Source organism: Stenella coeruleoalba (assembly GCF_951394435.1).
Source record: "Stenella coeruleoalba genome assembly, chromosome: 4".
NCBI lineage: Eukaryota > Metazoa > Chordata > Mammalia > Artiodactyla > Delphinidae > Stenella > Stenella coeruleoalba.
In genome coordinates this window covers 141948057-141969031 of record NC_137149.1, presented here as the reverse complement: position 1 = coordinate 141969031, position 20975 = coordinate 141948057, and the positions used below count along the sequence as shown (strand labels likewise).

Below are 20975 nucleotides of genomic sequence, written 5' to 3'. Positions count from 1 at the left end.
ATGACTAGACTGAAAGAGAGAGATTAATTAACTCTTCCATGTTCACACAGCTACCACGTGACCGAGCTGCAACTCAGATCCCGGCAGTCTGACCTCAAGAGCACATGATCTGATCGGTGCGCTCCAACAAAGCTCGCCGTTACTAGCATCATTATTACACAGCCCCTAGCACACTGTCTCAGACATGTAACTATTTAAGAAATGTTTCTTGAGTCAACAAATAAACAAGCAAAATTGGTGAGCAGTCGGGGGTGGGAATCTTCATTCATTTACAATCAATTATAGCTTCTTAGATGCTGGGGAGTATGCGGGGAACAGCATATTAATAAAAGCCTACAAGAGTGTCAGGTCACAGAATGTTTTATACAACGTGTAAGAATAAACAAAACACGAACTATATTTCTTTCTAAATACGCATTCACAGAAGAATGGGAAAAATAATCATAAAACACCAGCTACCCTGGATTGGCCTGAATCTTACCCCCGCATTTCATTCCTCAGGAGTGGAATCGCTTCTTTAGAGTGACGAGAAGTTTATATACATAATTATATCTTATGGTTGATGGAATTGGTATTTTTCCATGTAAAGGGAGAGGTTATATTTTTACAGCTCTCTCGCAACCCTTGCCCTTGACAACGTTCTCAGAAGCCTCACGCAAATTTCACAAAGGGCAGGATGATAAAGTGACTAATAAAACTTAATAAATTACAGCCTATTCTTAGAAGCTATTAATGAAACGACAAATCTTATCATGCTGATTAGCTTCTGCAAGATGCAGAGGTGTGTTTATTGCCAAATTAGCTGGTATCTACACTGACACTCCCACTCCCAGAAGGAACCCACAAGTTAAAGCAAAGGCAAAGGGCACAGAAGAGCAAAGAGTTAGGTTCACATTTCAGTCCTATAGCCAAAACCTAACTCTCCATGACACCTAAGTAGTAGATCAGCGTATCTTTTCTGTGGGCATCCACTGAGGGCTGCATGCCTGTCAGTGGGGACAAAGACATAGTTTAAAAATATAACAAGCGGGCTTCCCTGGTGGCGCAGTGGTTGAGAGTCAGCCTGCCGATGCAGGGGACGCGGGTTCGTGCCCCGGTCCGGGAAGATCCCACATGCCGCGGAGCGGCTGGGCCCGTGAGCCATGGCCGCTGAGCCCGTGTGTCCGGAGCCTGTGCTCCGCAACGGGAGAGGCCGCAGTGGTGAGAGGCCCGCGTACCGCAAAAAAAAAAAAAAAAAAAAAAAAAAAATATATATATATATATATATATATATATATAAAACAAGCATGTAAAATATTCTATCTAAGTATCAAAACTAAGAGCTCACATCTAGGCTAAATGTTAGACACAAGCATGTAACAGCTGAAGAACCTGTTTATAATGTGGGAATGTCTGTACACAGGAGCATGGGAAAAAACGTCATAGCATATAGTAGGGGGAGCCTCCCACAATGATGCTAACCTTCAACAGCACTGGCAATATCCCAGCCAATAAAACTTGGCTTTCTCCATAAATCTAGTGCTATATTAAGCGAGCAAAGTACAGTAAATATGTAGTTTCAGTGCAAATCATACCACTCCTATTCTATCCACCCTCCACCGCTGATCCAGCTGACACTTGTGCTCAGCTGTAAGTGGACTGGATCGGTTTAAGTCACAGGACACCAAACCATCAAGCCCAGAGCTATTTAAGACTGTTCTGGATGTCTTCTCCTTCCCCTTAAGTCTTCAAATTGTTTATGGACTCAGTGTAAAACTTGACTATGCCCATGGGCTCAGCAAAGCAGGGCTTCAGGACATATGTTCAGGACACAGCTTAACTCAGTTCAGGTAGAGATGCAGGTGTCTAGCAAGCTCGTCACTTGGCATCCCTTCAAACTGATACTCTTTACACAAATTTTCAATATTTTATCTGAGCTGATTCTACTGATACAAGTTGTTTTTCTTCTTTTTTAAATAACTCATCTGTGGGCTGTTCTCTCTTTCCCTCTTCCAGCTCAATCTAAACAGGACCTCCTCACAAAAGCATTCATGCAAAGTGCAGAATTTACTGAGGATTTCACCCGGTTTGCAATAATTTGTTCCAAAACTCCCCAACAGACATTATCTTCTTGGACTTGGAGCTGCTGGGTCTCTTTTTTTCCTCTTCAAGCCCATAATCTTCATGCTATTATGAAACTCTACTGTTGGTACTATGAGGATAATGAAAATAAAAAAACACAGACAATAACAGGTATTATCAACAATGTAGAGAAATTAAAACTTCCATTCATTGTTGATGAAAACATAAAATAGTGCAACTACTTTGGAAAACTGTTCCTTAAAATGTTAAAGTCACCATTTGACTCAGCAATTCCACTCCTAAGTAGACACCCAAGAGAAATTAATACATATGTCCACTCAAGAACTTGTACATAAATGTTCATAGCAGCATTATTCCTGTTAGCCAACGGGTGAAAACAACCCAAATGTCCATCAATGGATGAGTGGATATATACAATGTAGTATAGTCATACAATGGACTATTACCCAGCCATAAAAGGAATGAAGTACTGATGTATGTTCCAGCATGGATGAACCTTGAAATGTATGCTAAGTGAAAGAAGACAGTCACAAAAGACCACATATTGTGTGATTCCATTTATAAGAAATGGCCGTGATAGGAAACCTATATAGGTGGAAAGTAGATTAGTGTTTCTCTAGGGCTGGTAGCAGTGGAGGGGGGAAGTGGGGAAGGAATGGGGAGTGCCTACTAATGGCCTTGGAGTTTCTTTTCAGAGCGATAAGACTGTTCAAAAACCAGATAGTAGTGATGACAATAGTGATGTAGTGATGTAGTGATGACAATAGTGACAATAGTGATGTAGTGATGACAGTAGTGATGACAGTAGTGATGACAATCTTATGTTGTATAAATCGTATCTCAATAAATAAGGAAATTCTGTTGGCTCTAAAATCCAGTGTAGGAAAAAGTTAGATGAGAACTTTCAGTTAAAGATGAGTTTATTTACTAAATGGGGAGGAAATCCAAAAAAGAAGGGATATATGTATACGTATGAGTCACTTCGCTGTACAGCAGAAAGTGACACAGCAGCGTAAAGCAGCTATACTCCAATAAAAGTAAAATAAAATAAATAAGCTACAAGGATATATTGTACAGCACAGGGAGTACAGCCAATATTTTATAATAACTTGATGGAGTATAATCTATAAAAATTTTGAATCACTATGTTGTACACATGAAACTAATATAATTTTGTGAATCAAATATACCTCAATTTTAAAAAGTAGATACATTTTTAAAAAAGAAACGAAACTGTCAAACTGTTTTCCAAAGTGCTGTACCATTTTTACATTCACACTAGCAGTGTGTGAGAGCTCTAATTCCTTTATATCATCACCAACACTTGTATGGTCAGTCTTAATTTTAGTCATTCTGATGATGTGTAAGTGGTAGTGCATGGTGGTTTTAATTTGTACTTCCCTAATGACTAATGATGTTGAATAGATTTTCATTTGTTTAAAAAAAAGTATATATAGTAAAAAGTGAAATGTACTTCCAGAAACATGTACCCATCCACATATACTATTTTTAAACAATCACCTCAATAATAATACATACCAGTCATTTACCATGTACCAAAAAAAAAAAGAGTTTATCTACTTTTCCTCTTAATAACTCACTAAAATGACAAGAATTTAAGGTATAAGCCATCAATCAAGGATAAAGAGAACACGGTTGAAAAGACAAGGTAGATGGAAGATTTCAGTGTATGTGTCAGTTTACATACACACATATTCACACACGTACCTCAAGACCAGTTGTTCTAATGCAGAATAACTTTGCTCAGTCATGACCTCTCTTCCCAAATTTGCATAATCCCACTCACTACCTAATACTACCTCACAGTGTCAAAGGTCATTAAGAGGAAAATATTTAAATGTGTACTCAGCAAACAAACGATCATCTAGCTCTCAGGATCTACAATCTTAGAGATTACAGGGGATTATAAACAAGAATGAGGCTTTTCCTGTCACATGGATCTGGATGGAAGCAGAACCAAACCGGAATATCATCAAAATGTATAAAGTCATGTGTGGAAACCTGGGTCTCCTGACGCCACCTTTCTCATTTATTCCAGTGGAGGGTTCCCACATCTGATGGGCAGCTGGGACAGATATGCAAATGGCAATGCTTTCTGCTCTGAGTTTAGGTCTTTACCCAGAAAAAATGCATAATTTATATATTTGGCATTGCTTACAGAAAACCTAAAAGGCATATACTGAAAATGGAAAGGGCTTAAACTTGGAGTTTAATATAATGATTCTCTTTTTCATAGAAACAAATTTGTGAGGGTTGAATAATTTTGAAAGAAAAGGAACTCAGTAAGAAGGAATGAACCTAGGGAAGGAGACATTTCATATGCTTCCTCTGGAGCTCACACGACCAAAGGAGTAATGACTTAAGAACTAGTATTATAAAGCACCGAGCTGATCTCCCTGTGCTATGCAGCTGCTTCCCACTAGCTATCTACCTTACGTTTGGTAGTGTATATATGTCCATGCCTCTCTCTCGCTTTGTCACAGCTCACCCTTCCCTTCCCCATACCTTCAAGTCCATTCTCCAGTAGGTCTGTGTCTTTATTCCTGTCTTACCCCTAGGTCCTTCATGACATTTTTTTTTCTTAAATTCCATATATATGTGTTAGCATACGATATTTGTCTTTCCCTTTCTGACTTTCACTCTGTATGACAGACTCTAGGTCTATCCACCTCATTACAAATAACTCAATTTCGTTTCTTTTTATGGCTGAGTAATATTCCATTGTATATATGTGCCACATCTTCTTTATCCATTCATCCGATGATGGACACTTAGGTTGTTTCCATCTCCTGGTTATTGCAAATAGAGCTGCAAAGAACATTTTGGTATATGAGTCTTTTTATATTACGGTTTTCTCAGGGTATATGCCCAGTAGTGGGATTGCGGGGTCATATGGTAGTTCTATTTGTAGGGGTGGGATAGGGAGGGTGGGAGGGAGGGAGACGCAAAAGGGAAGAGATATGGGAACATATGTATATGTATAACTGATTCACCTTGTTATAAAGCAGAAACTAACACACCATTGTAAAGCAGTTATACTCCAATAAAGATGTAAAAAAAAAAAGGAACTAGTATTATAACTAGCCAACATCTGCATAGTACTTTAAAATTTGCAAGGCCAAACCACTCAGCTAACGTCAAACAATACAAGTGGCATTATGACATATATCAATAGAATAGATAAAAGACAGCCTTAACTCAGACTTACCTAGTGAATACCTCACGTAATGAAGAAAACCAGCACAAGCCTCAAGCACAAGTCAGTGTACGAAATTAGATTTCTTTACCATTAGGCTCTGTACTGATTAAAATGGCATTACTAGGGTGGTTTTCTTAAGAAAAACAGATGCTGTCTACATTATCCAATGCTCATAAGCTAAAATTCACAGGTACTTAACTCTCACATAGTGTTTGAACAGCCGCTATTGTAAAAGTCTATCCCATTTAAAATCAAGTATGCGGGGGGAGGCAAAGGAGAACGTCCATTTAAAGAGACGAACTGATCACATATTCTTCCCAAGACCCCACTAAAATGACGGTAAAATGATGTTTAAAAAGTATAAGCGCCCGCAAGCAAAAAAAGAACAGGGGAGAAGACAGAAGGGGATGAGATTTCAAAGCCATTTGGAAGTGAATGCAAGTGACTGAAAACAGACAGGCTGTTTGAAAGCCCGGCAGGCTCCAGGGAGCTTCCGCCGCCCCGAGCACCCAGGCAAGCGCACCGCAGGCAGAAGTGCTGAAGTTTACGCTCTTCATAATGTCAGTGAATTCTTGGACATCTGAGATAGCTAAGGGCTAGAGCAAGGAACACAGCTGAAAATGTAAAGATTAGTGAAAATGTGCTGAGAACTAACGGGTCCATTAGCTTACTTCCCACGTCCCTCCCACTCCTGCCCCTGAGGAACTCAATGGTTGAAGAGAAAAATATGTCCACACATTGACATGTGTGGGTCCCCAATGAAACAGCTAGATTTCCCTATATCCCCACTATCTAATCTTCCTGAAGTGAGGTACACCAGTAGACAAGCCCAGCGGCCCACATACAAAATGTTATTCCTAAATCACAGCAGCCAAAGATGCTCCTATGTTTGAGTAAAGAGATACAAAAAGAAATATAAGGGGGAGAAAACCAAAGCAAAAACAAACAAGCACATACCACCAAAAGCCTTATTTGTATCTCAGAAAGAATAAGAATAGAATGCTATAAAACAGAGTACTTTGAAACAGAGCATAAATATGTTGGCTATTAAAATCGAAAAGCTAAAATTCAAACAAACAAGGTTGGAAAATAAAGTTGATTAAATTTCACAGAGAACAGATTTAAAAGAAAATTATTAAACCTCTAAAGGCACAATAAAAGGTAAGACAGGTACATTTCCAAGACCAAAAGACAATATTTTCCAGGTTGAAGGGATCTGCTGTGTGTCCAACACAATAGACGAGAAGGGACTGCAGGGAACAGCAGGTCCAGGAAGATTGGTGTGGGAGGCTCAGGGTGACACCTACTACTTGCGGAGAAGAAGCAAAAGGGCCAAAGAGGAGTCGCCCCAGAAATAAAGAATTGATAAATTACTTGATGTTTTGAAAAAAATAGGTAATGGTGGATTTGTTGGAGCAATATGAAAAAAATTGCAGATATGTTTTCATTCACATAATTTTCTATAAACCTAAGACAAATATTAACATCAGGCAATGCACCTCACACAGGCACACACCCTCACACAGTCTTAAGGTAAAAATTAATTATGAATTCAGCTAAAATTATGATAGAACGATACTGGAGTAAGTAACAACGTAATAGCTAATTCCGCATATTTCGTAAGTGGAGGCAATGAGATAATGTCTGAAAGTGAGAGATCAAGATAAAACATTATATTATCAAATGGAAGCAAATACCAAAAGAACAGCTAGGTAAGTGAAAACTGATTTGCTCTGGGAAAGAAACTTAAGGGCTGCCAAAGGGTGTGAAGGGGTTTTCTATAAAAATCTTTTAATTTTATTTGATTTTTTTAATAAAACCATATGCATGTATTAGTTTGACAAAAATATTTCTTTAAATAAAGGAAAATATGTCAAAAGCAATAAGATGATGAATTTTATTAAGAGTAATAACATCACTTAACAATGTGCCTCTTCAGTGTTTGATTAATAATGTTACTGACAAACTACCAAACCCAATTATATTAACCACCCATTTCCCCCACCTTCCTGAACACACACTCTATGCTCACTGCTGAAATCACGTACCTCTGTTTTCCAAACACCTTTGCTCCTGTAATCCTTTCTTCCTAAAATGAACACCATCTGTGGGAATTCTACCAGCCCTCCAAAGCCCAGTTCAGGTACTAATTCCTTCTTCCGTAAACCCTCCTTATCATCTGACTTAGAAATGATTCCTCGCTGTCAACCCCACTTTATTCTGTGTATCCTGGCTCTCTGTGTACATGTTCTAGTTCCCTACTAAAACTGTAAGCCCACTGTTGGCAGGACAGTATCCTACTTTTCTATGTGATCAATAAAATACCAAACAATGCCTTCACCTCAATTTAATAATTGAAAAATTTCCAATCACTGATTTAATATAGAAAAAGTCCTGCACTATATATAACAGGCCATATTTGCAGGCTTATGCTTTCATTAAAATTATATAAAATATTTTAAAAAATAAAAATTGATAACTGGTAGCCATTCCAAAAATATTCCCAAATGAATTTCTGGAAGATATTGTCCATATTGTGTGATTTACCAGCTCAACCAACAATCAAAAGATCAGGTAGTTTCAATTAACTTGGGCAAGAATTTTGAAATCTTCATTTAACTCCAAACTGGAACTCATTGTGTCCCTTTTCCTTCCTCCTCCTTAATCATTAGGCAGGTAGGTGCACTTATTCTTCTGTAATTTTTTTTTAAGAGACAGGAAAGTTAGGATACAGAAAGGATAAAGAAATCAATTTTAAGGTTAAAAGTGGAAAACTTGAGGGAAATCACACTAAATGGTTTGTCTTCGTATAACTAAGAAACTAAGGGGTGGAAGTGAGGGTTGAGGATAAATTGGGACATAAGCACAGGGAAGGAAGACTGCATTCGAACAATGGATGCCTGTGTCTCATCTCTAGAGATGATGACTTAATTGGCGTAGGATGTAATGATCTCTGGGATTTTTCAAAGCTTCCCAGATAATTCTTCTGGGCTTCCACAGTTGAGAAGCACTAACTTAACATTTATTAAACATATATGACTGACACTGTTTTAAGCGCTTTAATGGATAAACTTATCCACAACAAACTCAGGAAGTCAACACTACTATGAACAAACTACTACAACAGTTAGGGAAACTAAGTGTGGTGGTTTCACAACGTCCACAAAGTCTGACACTTCTTCCTTCAAAAGATAGTGCCTAATTCCTCTCCTCTTGAATATGGGCCAGATTAAGGACTTGCTCCTAATGAACACAATGTGGGGCAAATGATGCTATTTGACTTCTGGGGCTAGGTCATTGAAAAGATAGCTTCCATCTCTCTTGACGTGCTCACTCTGGGGGAAGCCAGCGACATGTTATGAGAACACTCAAGCGGCCATCGGGAGAGGCCCATAGAGAAAGGAACTGAGGCTTCTCCCCAAGAGCCAGCACTAAATTGAAAGCAACTCCCTGACAGACTCTGAACCAGTACTGCCTAACTAAACCACACCTGAATGCCTAGCCCACAGAAACCATGACAGAAAATACACGTTTAGAGTAGTTTTAAGAAAATTGTTACGTAACAATAGATACCTAACATACTAAGGCACAGAAAGGTTAAGAGCCTGTCCATACCAATGCAGCGGGCAGTGGGCAAACAGATTTGTAACTAGTCAGAACGGACCCAGAGCCTATGCTCTAAGCCACATGCTATAATTTCTTTCTTCAGAATGAAGATTATCCTATCTGTACCTCATCAGAGTTGATGCTGGGATCAAAAGAGGTTATATAAATAAAATATCTTCTAGGTATTATGCAGTGAGGAGTCACTAGCACCTATTATCACTAAAAGGGATAAATTCTTAAAAAGAATCAATATTAAAATACAAACAAAAATACAGAAAATTATCTATACAAAAACTGAAAACACACCCCAGTAACATTTTTTTCCACAGCTTGTTTGTTTTAAACTCATTCCTTACTCCTAGCTCTGCTAGTCATCTTTAAAGATTTCCAAGAAAAAAACATCAATTCTGTAGTCATGATTTCTATTCCAGAGACCACCTAGTTAGCATCCACTGTAGGCATTTTACTAATTAATTTTTAATCATACATATACCAAACTGTGGTAAGTTTTTAAAACTAGTGTTATGGACTGAATTTCGTCCCTACAAAATTCATAGGCTGAAGCCCTAACCCCCAACGTGCTGTATGTAGAGGCAGGGCTTTTACAAAGGTAATTAAGGTTGCGTGAGGTCATATAGCTGAAGCTCTAATCCAAAAGAACTGATGTCCTTACAAGAAGGGGAAGAGGCAGGAGAGCACACACACAGGCAAGGCCATGGGAGGCAGCAGTGAGAAGGTACCCTTGCAAGCTCAGGAGAGCTCCAAAAATTACCCTGGCCAGCACCTTGATGTTGGGCTTCCAGTCTCCAGAACGCTGAGAAAATACATTTCTGTTGGTTAAGTCTCCCAGTCTGTGGTATTCTTTTATGGCGGCCTGAGCTGACTTATATGCACAGTATGATGGAAAAAGCTTGGGCTTCGGAATGAGGCAGGTCCTAGCTCTGCACATTCTAGCTGCTTGCTCTTTGGTAAGTAACTTACCCTCCCCAAACTTCACTTTTCTTATCTATGAAATATTTGTAGGAGTAGCTGTAATGGAGTTTGGAAGGCACACATATGTAAAGCCTCTAGGCAAAATCTTGGCACAGAAAAGGTACTTAAGTCATGATGAAAGGTATATAAAATCCCCTTGCTCTCATCAGTTTACAGCTACACTACTGTCCACACATAAGTGATGCTCAGGATTCTAAGTATGAACACGATTAAGTCTACAAAGATGACTAGAAAGTTCACATCTTCAGCCTGATACCCCTCTCCCAAGCACTAATGTTCGTTTTATTCATTTAAAATGAGCTCCTCGGGCTTCCCAGGTGGCGCAGTGGTTGAGAGTCCGCCTGCTGATGCAGGGGACACGGGTTCGTGCCCCAGTGCAGGAAGATCCCACATGCCGCGGAGCAGCTGGGCCCGTGAGCCATGGCCGCTGAGCCTGCGCGTCCGGAGCCTGTGCTCCGCAACGGGAGAGGCCGCGACAGTGAGAGGCCTGCGTACCGCAAAAAAATAATAATAAGTAAAGTAAAATAAAATAAAATGAGCTCCTCATCATGGCCCCATAATCTTCCTTTCTTGACTTCCATTATTGTTATTAATAGACCAATTACCAAGACGCCACATCAGGATCTCTCCTCTTTCTTCAATAACAACAGCTGGACCTCTGAGATAGGAGACAGACAATAAAGTCCCCACAAAGAGATCATCAGATCCTACCAAGCATCTGAGCCTTTGGGCTAAGTCCCAAGTTCACCTGAAGGCAATAGCATCTGAGCCTTTGGGCTAAGTCCCAAGTTCACCTGAAGGTAGAGAAGGAGAATTAGTCAGCCACAGAAGGTTCCTAGAAAGTTGAAGACTGAGCTTCTTCATTTCAGGACAAAAGACCAAGTCTAACAGACTGAAGCATTTTATAAAATGTTAAGATCCACCGTAGGTAGAGATAGAAAAGATTTGAATTTCTGAAGACAAAACAACGTTAGTTGCTTTAAGCCTTGTCAAAGCACAGGAGTTGGCAGGGAGCTCTCCCCAGTGCTATGTCAACCTTGCCTCAGAAATTTCCTTCCCAATTTAATTGTTTCCATTCACAAAAGTTTAATAAATGCCCTCCGCTGCTGTGGCCTTCCCAGGGCCCATTTCTGTGGGCTTCACCAAAGTTATGGCCACCAGAGTCAGGCCACCACGCTACTCGTCCCACAGTTTTTCACTCCTTTCTTATGCTCACCCTCTAATTATCAGCGATCATGTTTCTGCCCATGTTTTCTCTCTCATATTTCTGTCTCTGGCAACCTTCCTTTAAAATTCCAATACCAGTTTCTGTTTGGGATGATGAGAAAGTTCTGGTAATGGGTAGTAGTGATAGCTGTACAACATTGGGAATGCACTTAATGTCACTGAATCGTACACTTGAAAATGGTTAAAATGATCAATTTTACATTATGTATATTTACCCCAGATTTAAAAAAATATTCCATTGCCTATTACTTATCAGATACAGGTCGTTAGGATCAAGATTTCTGCCAGTACTCTAGATAGTCCCCCTGCACCCAGCATCTCCCCACCCAACCATCTTACACAGCACAGCCTGAAATACTGCTTCCATCATATGACTTCTTTCTTCAAGTATTTACTACTTACAGATAAATATTAGTTCCTTTAGCCTAACGTTCAAGACCCTCTGCCACCTAGTCTCAACCTACTTTTAAAATTATATATTTGGCAAATTTCCTTTAGCTATGGACAACTCTGTCAGACATTCCTGTCTTACACTGACAGTGTCTTTACTCACGCCCTTTCCTCACCTAGAAGATTTTCCTCTCCATTGAAATTAATTTTACATACCCCAGTTTTACTTTTTTCACCAAGCATTCTCTGATTACCATAAACCAGACTGGCTTCCTCCTCTCCTTGTGAACACCAGCTGAATGCACTTCCTCATCTGAAGGACTACAGAAGGTGTACAACATACATTCTACCTCCTCAATTAAACAGCACACTCCTCGAAGTCAAGAAGTTTAATCTTTTATTTCTTGGGACCATCCAGTGTATAAGTAGATGGTATTAAATAAATATTGATGGATTGATCCAACTCAAACAACAACAAGAATATTCCACGATGAGGCAGAAATATTTGTATTTACATTATAGAAGATTTTTCAATAGAGAGCATTCAAATACTGTAAAGGGGTTTCTAGTTAATTCTAAATTAAATGAATCCTATCCTAAAATCATTTTATTGCTTGCCATTCATACTTATTCCCCAAACATATCTGAAATTATTAAAATAAAAAATAGATATGTTACTGGCCCACCAAGATAAGGATAAAATAATATCAGAAGTCATGGAATATAGCCAAACTGAAACAATTATACTGGAAACCTAAATTAAGGAAGGCAAGTTGGTACAATCAGAGATAGGTTTAACATGACAACAGAAAAGGACAATCACTGAAGATCCTTTAGAGTCTCTCTCTTAAGATGAATTGTCTAAAGCAGGCATCTGACAGAAGCAAAAGGCTCTGGCAGAAATCAACTCTATATAGAACTTTTTGATAAACACGTGGTATGCAGATGTATTGGTTTGCTAACTAAAAATATACACAGTCTCAGAGCTTTAGACACTAGACAAAGTCTAAAGTTGATAATTATCTAAAGCTGATGATTTTTTATAAAAAGGAAAGAATCTAAATGTCCATGCACACAAGGGGCCACTGTTGATCTACAAGATCAAAGGGTGGTCTAGAGCATGGGTATGCCCACAGGCGGCAGCCATGCTGTCCTTGGGGGCTGTGGTTTAGCTTAAATGTCTAAAAATATATTAAGTTGGGGCTCCAGAATTCCATCCTCTAAAGTATGGAAGAGATGAGCTTGAGCTGAAAAATTTTAAGTCATATTCAATTACAAATAGCTTGCCCTTTATACAGGATACAATTCGAAGGCCCACAACATTTTAAAAAAAAAGAAATCTGGCATTGATTTGTGACAGACTATCAAAAAAACTAATCTGGTGTCATAAGGATTGAAATATAAAACTAGTGTAGTCTTTACTAGGGAAACTGTATCAAAAAATTTTGTTATATATTATTGTCTAACAGAAAAGAGATGAGAATATTATAACAGGCCAAGTGTAATATCTCCTTAGTGAGTCTGCAAAGAGCCTTCAACCTCTGGCTTTGGAGTGACCAGTTGCAGTGGGTACCCTCTACTGTGAGAGTACTGTGTGCAGGGTGAACCAGCAGAAGCACAGGAGCCCTACTTGCATATTTTCTACCTGGACTATTAAAGAGAGAAGTTTATTTTATAAAGGCTATACTGTCTGGCACCTAAGACATACTTCATTCCCTCTACTTAGCAGCTGACCTAACTTGTAAGTACTTCATTAGTACTTCCTTATTCGAAGTTCTCAGATCTAACCTCAGAGGTTTTCAAGCAATGAGAGAATACTACCAATAAAGCAAAAATTAGTGTTTCTGCCCCATTCAGAATTTGTTATTTGTGCACAATCACACAACCCCCAAGGCTGACTAAATAAGCAGTCTTACTTCTATTAGAATGATACCCCTTGCTTTTTCTGATGCGTATCAACTTTTTTAGCCACCAAGAAAACATGTCATGAATGACAATTTACAAAGAAAACTTGAATTATAACACATGACTATAATGTAAAAATTAACAAAAAAAATAAAAGAGTGCATTCTCATTATCAAATGAAAGCTATTCTAGGAAATGCGATACACTTTTAAAATTCACAAGTATTCACAAGTAGTAGTATAGTAAGATAATATTATGATTATAGTATTATAAGTTATAATAATATATAATTATAGTATTATAAATTATAAGGTATAATTTTAAGAGTAACAAAGATTCTTTGTAATACTAAATATTTTGTATTAGGCACACAATATTGTAAATCTTCAACTTGCTTTTGTAGCAATTACTTTAAAATGTAGCTTACTGATAAAAAACTTAAAAGCACTGAAGAAGACCATAACAGACAAATAGTTCTGCAATTTTTGCTTTCATATTTTATTCCTGTTTTTCAATAGAATACAATATGGCCTTCTCACTTACTCATTCTTTAGCATACTACATGTGAATAGTTATACCACTGCTTTAAAGGAATGTGGCTTTCAGTAACATCCTTCTTAATCTGGTATCTAACACTCTTATAAATACATTTTCCCATTTTCACCCTAACTTGTCAAAAACAGGGAAAGAAATGGCTTTTCAAAGCTAAATCATTTTTCTTCCTATATTTAGGGGGAGAACTCAATAATGATTATGTCTAAAATGAGTACCTTTAAAAATGAAGATTCTTCATTTAAAACCACTTTATAATACAATCAATGTTATACACCACATTAACAAATTGAATAAAAATCATATGATCATCTCAAGAGATGCAGAAAAACCTTTTGACAAAATTCAACATCCATTTATGATAAAAATTCTCCACAAAGTGGATATAGAGGAAATGAATCTCAACATAATGAAGACTGTATACAAAAAGCCCATAACTAACATCACACTCAGTGAAAAGCTGAAAGCATTTCCTCTAAGATCAGGAACAGGACAAAGATGCACACTTTTACAACTTTTATTCAGCGCAGTATTGGAAGTCCTAGTCACAGCAATCAGTCAAGAAAAAGAAATAAAAAGAATCCAAATTGGAAGGGAAGAAGTAAAGCTGTCACTATTTGCAGATGACCTGATACTAAAAATCCTAAATATGCCACCAAAAACTACTAGAGTTCATCAACGAATTTGGTAAAGTTTCAGGACACAAAATTAATATACAGAAATCTGTTGCATTTCTGTACACTAACAACAATCAGAAAGAGAAGTTAACAACCCCATTTACCAATGCTTCAAAAATATATATATATATCTAGGACTAAATCTAACTAAGGAGGTAAAAGACTTGTACTTGGAAAACTGTAAGACAGGGATGAAAGAAGTTGAAGATGACACAAACAGATGAAAAGATATACAGTGTTCATGGATTGGAAGAATTAACATTGTTAAAATGACTATACTACCCAAAGCAATCTAAAGATTCAAAGCAATCCCTATTAAAATACCAATGGGTGTTTTCACAGAACTAGAAGACTTCTAAATTGTATGGAAAAACAAAATATCCTGAATAGCCAAAGCAATCTTGAGAAAGAAGAATAGAGTTGGAGGTATCACACGCCCTGATGTCGGACTATACTACAAAGCTATAGTCATCAAAATAGTATGGTACTGGCACAAAAAGAGACATATAGATCAATGGAACAGAACAGAGAGCCCAGAAACAAACCCACATACTTATTATCAATTAATATGACAAAAGAGGCAAGGGGAAAGGACAGTATAATGGGGAAAGGACAGTTTCTTCAAAAAGTGGTGCTGGGAAAACTAGACAGCTATATGTAAAAGAATGAAATGAGACCATTTTCTCACACCATATAAAAAATAAACTCAAACTGATTAAAGACCTAAATGTAAGACCAAAACCATAAAACTCCTAGTAGAGAACACAGGCAAAACACGAACATAAATTGCAGCAGTATTGTTTTGATCTGTTTCCTAAAGCAAAGGAAACAAAAGCAAAAATAAACAACTGGGACCTAATTAAACTTAAAAGCTTCAGCACAGCAAAGGAAACCATTGACAAAATGAAAAGACAACCTATTAAATGGGACAAAATATTTGCAAAAGATATGACCAATAAGGGACTAATATCCAAAATATATAAATAGTTCATATAATTCAACATCAAAAAAACAAACCAATTAAAAAATGGCTCAAAGACCTGAAAAAGACATTTTTCCAAAGACATACACATCGCCAAACAGGCATATGAAAAGATACTCAACATCGCTAATCATTAGAGAAGTGCAAATCAAAACCACAACAAGCTATCATCTCATACCTGTCAGAATGGCCATTATCAAAAAGAACACAAATAACATAGGTTGGTGAGGATGTGGAGAAAAGGGAACCCTTGTACAATGTTGGGGGAATGTAAATTAGTGCAGCCACTATGGAAAACAGTATGGAGGGTTCCCAAAAAACTAAAAATAGAACTACCATATGATCCAGCAATTCCACTCCTGGGTATATATCCAAAGAAAATGAAAACACTAATTTGAAAAGATATATGCACCCCAATGTTCATAGTGGCATTATTTACAATAGCCAAAATATGGAAGCAAACTAAGTGTCCATCAATAGATGAATGGATTAGAAGATGTGGTATATATATTTAATATATACACATATACAACGGAATAGTACTCAGCCATAAAATAAGAATGAAATTTTACCTTGACAGCAACATGGATGGACCTAGACGGTATTATGCTTAGTGAAATAAGTCAGACAGAGAAAGACAAACACTGTCTTATCACTTAAATGTGAAATCTAAAATAATAAAACAAATGACTACACATAACAAAACAGAAACGGACTCACAGATATAGAGAACATACTAGTGGTTACCAGTAAGGAAAAGGAAGAGGGAAGGGGCAAGATAGGTTGGGGTAGAGGATTAAGAGGTACAAACTACTATTTATCAAATAAATAAGCTACAAGGATATATTGTACAGCACAGGGAATATAGCCAATATTTTATGATAACTTTAAATGGAGTATAACATATAAACATTTTGAATCACTATGTTGTACACCTGAAACTAATATAATATTGCAAATGAACTAGACTGCAGTGAAAAAAAGATGCTTAAGAACATGTAAAAAATCAATTTTAACCTCAGTTATGTAAAACAACTACTGTTTTAGGATCAGTCTTGCTTATAAGAAAAGGAAAGCCCACCAGTGACTTTTCGGTCTCAAAGGTCACTAACCAAACACAATTTAATTAACTAATATTTCCTACATAGAATTTAATGCCTTAGTCTTAGTATCAATACTTCCATGGCAGTCACTAACCAGTCAGAAAAGAATTTCTTTGGTCCCAAAGCATCAGGGCTTTTCAATGCCAAGAGTCTTAGAAATTACATTTAATATAATGGTATTTCATCATCAGTTTAGCATTATCTTAGGGTAGAAGATGAACACCTAGAGTGAAATAGCAAGATGATGGTTATGGACAGACCACCAATATTTAAAATCCTATTTTAACATTTAGAATTTAAATATTTAATATTTAAAACCTTAGTGTTAGCTGAAAAATAAAACTGCTTTCATTCCTAGAAGGATTCAGTGTACTGACCCTGAAAGAGCTGAATGAACCGAGGCTGCAGTGCCGAGGTGATCACGCCCTCCGGCAGCTCCCTCAGGAAGAGCTTTAACAGGCTGGCCGCCGCGCAGACGTCGCCGTCCCTCCCCAGCTCCACGGGCACCCCACTCTCAAACTTCCATCGAAGCTGTTCTACCACCCTGACGTTGCCATTCACACGAAAAAGGCCTTCCTGGGTGAGTCCTGGAACAGCAGAGTACATGCACAGAAAATAACAGAGGTCTCTCACAGACAGGTACAAACTCTAAAGAACAGCGACGTAAATAGATCTCAGTATAGAATTTTCTGAATAATTATCAAGCACTGGAAGATTTTCACGTCCTATAAAAATGTTTCCTTAGAATAATACATCTTCCCATCTATTACACACCAACTACAAAGATCCGAAGTGGTTATAAAAGCTGACGTCTAAAACTAAGGTTAGGACACATACAGACACAGAACACGTACTACTCTATAAAGAAATTTCATTCGTATAATTTTCTACAGTGTATAACAGAAACTTACCCTGGGCTCCGAAAGCAGCTTAGCATTTTGAGAACAACTATTTAAGAAAAAACTAACATGTACGTAAAAAATGTTAACTATATGTGATTACCTTTGTAATAATTTGATAAAGAACTATTACTTCTTTAGTAATTAATAAATTCAAATTATAAGACTCAGAGACTGTAAAGTAGCGGAAGACGACATCCTTGCCTTTAGCCGATTGATTTGTGATTACTAGTGTTGGCTGGGGTCCGCAGAGAAGGCTTCACGGAGGAGCCATGGCGCTGCCGCATAATCTCTGGCTAAAGCACAGGCATGACTGGGGAACCGAGGTTGATGTACCGCGAAGCTAATGAAATTTAAGCTTCAGGGTCTCTCATTTTTGGGGCCCTTTCCAATGCTCTGTCCCTAATTCTATACTCTTAATTTTGTGTTCTTTTTCTTAAAGAGGGCCCCAGAAGGACTAACCATCAGACCCACAAAAACTTGATCTACCCCTGACAAAGAGAAACAAATGTATGAACAGAGAAGCAGAGAGAGGAGCGTGTAAAGAAAGGCAGGCAGATGAAAATATGGGGTGTTTAGGTCAAAGAGTGATAGGGTACTAAGATGGAAGAAATGCTAAGTAGAGGGTCATGAGTGTCAAGGGAAAGAGTGAAGACTTTATCATTATTTATCACTGGGGCATTAAATGTGTGTGAGTTGGGGGCGGGCAGGGGAGAGACACAACATAATCGTAGTTTAAGGAAGACCTAGTTAGCAAAGAAGCGGAGAATGGAGAAGGCAGAGAGCTTGCCTTAGGGGGACTACAGTCAACTGTAAGACAGATTATGGTGGGAAGGAAGTGAAAAGGAGAGAATGAAGATGATTTGGTAACTTAGTACAAAAAGAAAATAGGGAAGACGAAGGGTTGAAACATAACTTTAAGGTTTGAAAACTAGAAATCCAGGAGAAAGCATGGTAAAAGATAAGGTAAACTGAGGGGGAAGGGCGGCAGCTGCTTTAAGGTAGAGGATAATGATTTCCAGCTCAGTGTGCTGGATTCAAAGAGACAGAGCACCACGAAAGCAGTGAGTCAGACCACGGAGCGATGCTCAAGGTGTAAGACACATTCTAAGAAGAGAGTGACCTGGGCTTCCCTGGTGGCGCAGTGGTTGAGAGTCCGCCTGCTGATGCAAGGGACGCGGGTTCGGTCCGGGAGGATCCCACATGCCGCGGAGCGGCTGGGCCCGTGAGCCATGGCCACTGAGCCTGCGCTCCGCAGTGAGAGAGGCCACAACAGTAAGAGGCCTGCGTATCGCAAAAAAAAACCCCAAAAAACAAAAAAAAAATTGACATGAATTTTAGCTCCAATTTTGACAAAAATCTGTGAAACCAGAGATGCTATTAAAAATAGTTAACAACCAGTATGGCCACAGCACCATGTAATCAGAGAAGACACCAGTCAGTTTGTGTGCTAGGCAGCTTCTCAACTGGCCCCAGTGATCCCCACCTCTTGGTAACCATATCATGTATAATCCTCTCCCCGCTTGAGTGCGGTCTGGACCTAGTGACTTGCTTCTAACCAAGAGAACGTGATTGGGTTCCAAACTCACTTCTGAGATCGGGTTATAAAAGACTGTGATGCCTACTTTGTTTCCTTGTGTTTTCTCTCTCTCTCTGGCTCTTCTTGCTTTGCTCACTGTGATGAATCAGCTACTATTTTGTGAGCTCCCTTATAAAAAGGTCCACGTGGCAAGGAACTGAGGGCAGTTTCTGGACAACAGCCAATGAGTAACCGGGACCCTCAGGTCAACAGCCCGCAAGGATCTGAATCCTGCCAACAAGCACATGAATGAGCTTGGAAGTGAACCTTTCCCCAGTCACGTCCTGGTATGACTGCAGCCTTAAAGAGTCCCTAAAGACAAAAGACATAACCAAGCTGTGCTCAGATTTCTGAACCACAGAAACTGTGAGACAATAAACACTGCTTTAATCTACTATGTTTTGGGGTCATTCGTTTTGTAGCAAGAGATAACTGATGTGATAGGCCATTCCCTTTAATACTGCAGAATATCGGTTACTATCAAGAGACTTCACCTCAGTCGTTTTTAAAGCTTTCAAGTTCTGTTTCCTCTACTCTATAAAGCTTCATCTGTAACTTCAGAGACATATACTGGCATCAAGCAGACAGCACCCAATAAAAGAGAATCCCATTCCTGGTCAAGGCCCAGATCCTGAAGATACAGAATTTTACGACACAGTCCTGTATCTTACCCAGCTCCAGAGCCTGTTTTTGGACCAGCAGATGCCCCTGGATCTGATTTCACAGTGTTTTTCTAGCTTTGACCTGAGGTTCCCTCTTCCAACAAGGTTTTTTGACCTTTTCCTCAAATAAATATACTTCCAGTTATTTGAAAAGAGCTACCCATCTCCAAGAACTGGCTTTGGTCTTGAAGTTCCTGATCCCCCCAGACCTTACTAGAGGAAAGAGAAGCTATAAATGGAAATCATTAAAGTCAGTGCTTCTCGACCATTTTTTCTGCCCTCGTGGCCATTTATTTGCACAACTCTCTTCCCTCAGGAACATCTCTCACCCAAAGAACTCTTAGGGGCTTCCCTGGTGGCGCAGTGGTTGAGAGTCCGCCTGCCGATGCAGGGGACACGGGTTCGTGCCCCGGTCCAGGAGGATCCCACATGCCGCAGAGCGGCTGGGCCCGTGAGCTATGGCCGCTGAGCCTGCGCGTCTGGAGCCTGTGCTCCGCAATGGGAGAGGCCACAACAGTGAGAGGTACGCGTACCGCGGAAAAAAAAAAAAAAAGAACTCTTAGGATACTTATTGATTTTTCAATCCGGAGAAGTTTACTTCTGGACATGACTATATTACACTCTGGCAAAAAGAATCCACACAGCTTTTAAAAGTCCCTTACGAACTTAGAATATATACAATACCCATGTGAGGTTTACCAGATTATATAATCTCTAATCTTTCCTACTCTAAATTCTTAGGAAATGATTATAACAGAAACGTTAGAGGGAGGAGATGTTTAGAAAGCTTTCTGGAGTTACTGCCATACATTTAAGATTCCGTCATATTTGATTTCATGAGATATGGGTTAATCACCACGAAACAGCAACTTACAAATGGTTTAGTAATACCAAAAAATAATATATAACACTGACAACTACTTTCTCGTACAACTGAAGTATTTATTTCAAAGTCTGAGGAGCACATCTATGAATGTACGAATACATCAACAGAAATGAAATATGCCAGAGGTCAGAATTTGTCTTATGGGCACACTGGCCCTGAGAGTCATGTGACAATATGTAAGCATATTCTGACATCTAGTGGTAAGTGGAGAA

The 20975-nt window shown here is 38.6% G+C and overlaps 1 protein-coding gene across 3 annotated transcripts in view; it reads right to left on the bottom strand.

The window, feature by feature from the left end:
• Positions 1-20975, bottom strand: part of FAM13A (family with sequence similarity 13 member A) — a 356108-nt gene that overhangs the window by 282658 nt on the left and 52475 nt on the right. For 2 of the 3 annotated variants that reach the window (XM_079920400.1, XM_079920402.1), the window contains exon 3: positions 17115-17324. The exons of the other annotated variant lie outside the window; for it this stretch is intronic. In XM_079920400.1, the coding sequence (XP_079776526.1) occupies positions 17115-17324 (210 nt within the window). The remainder of the gene's footprint in view (positions 1-17114; positions 17325-20975) is intronic. 3 annotated transcript variants of the gene reach the window in all.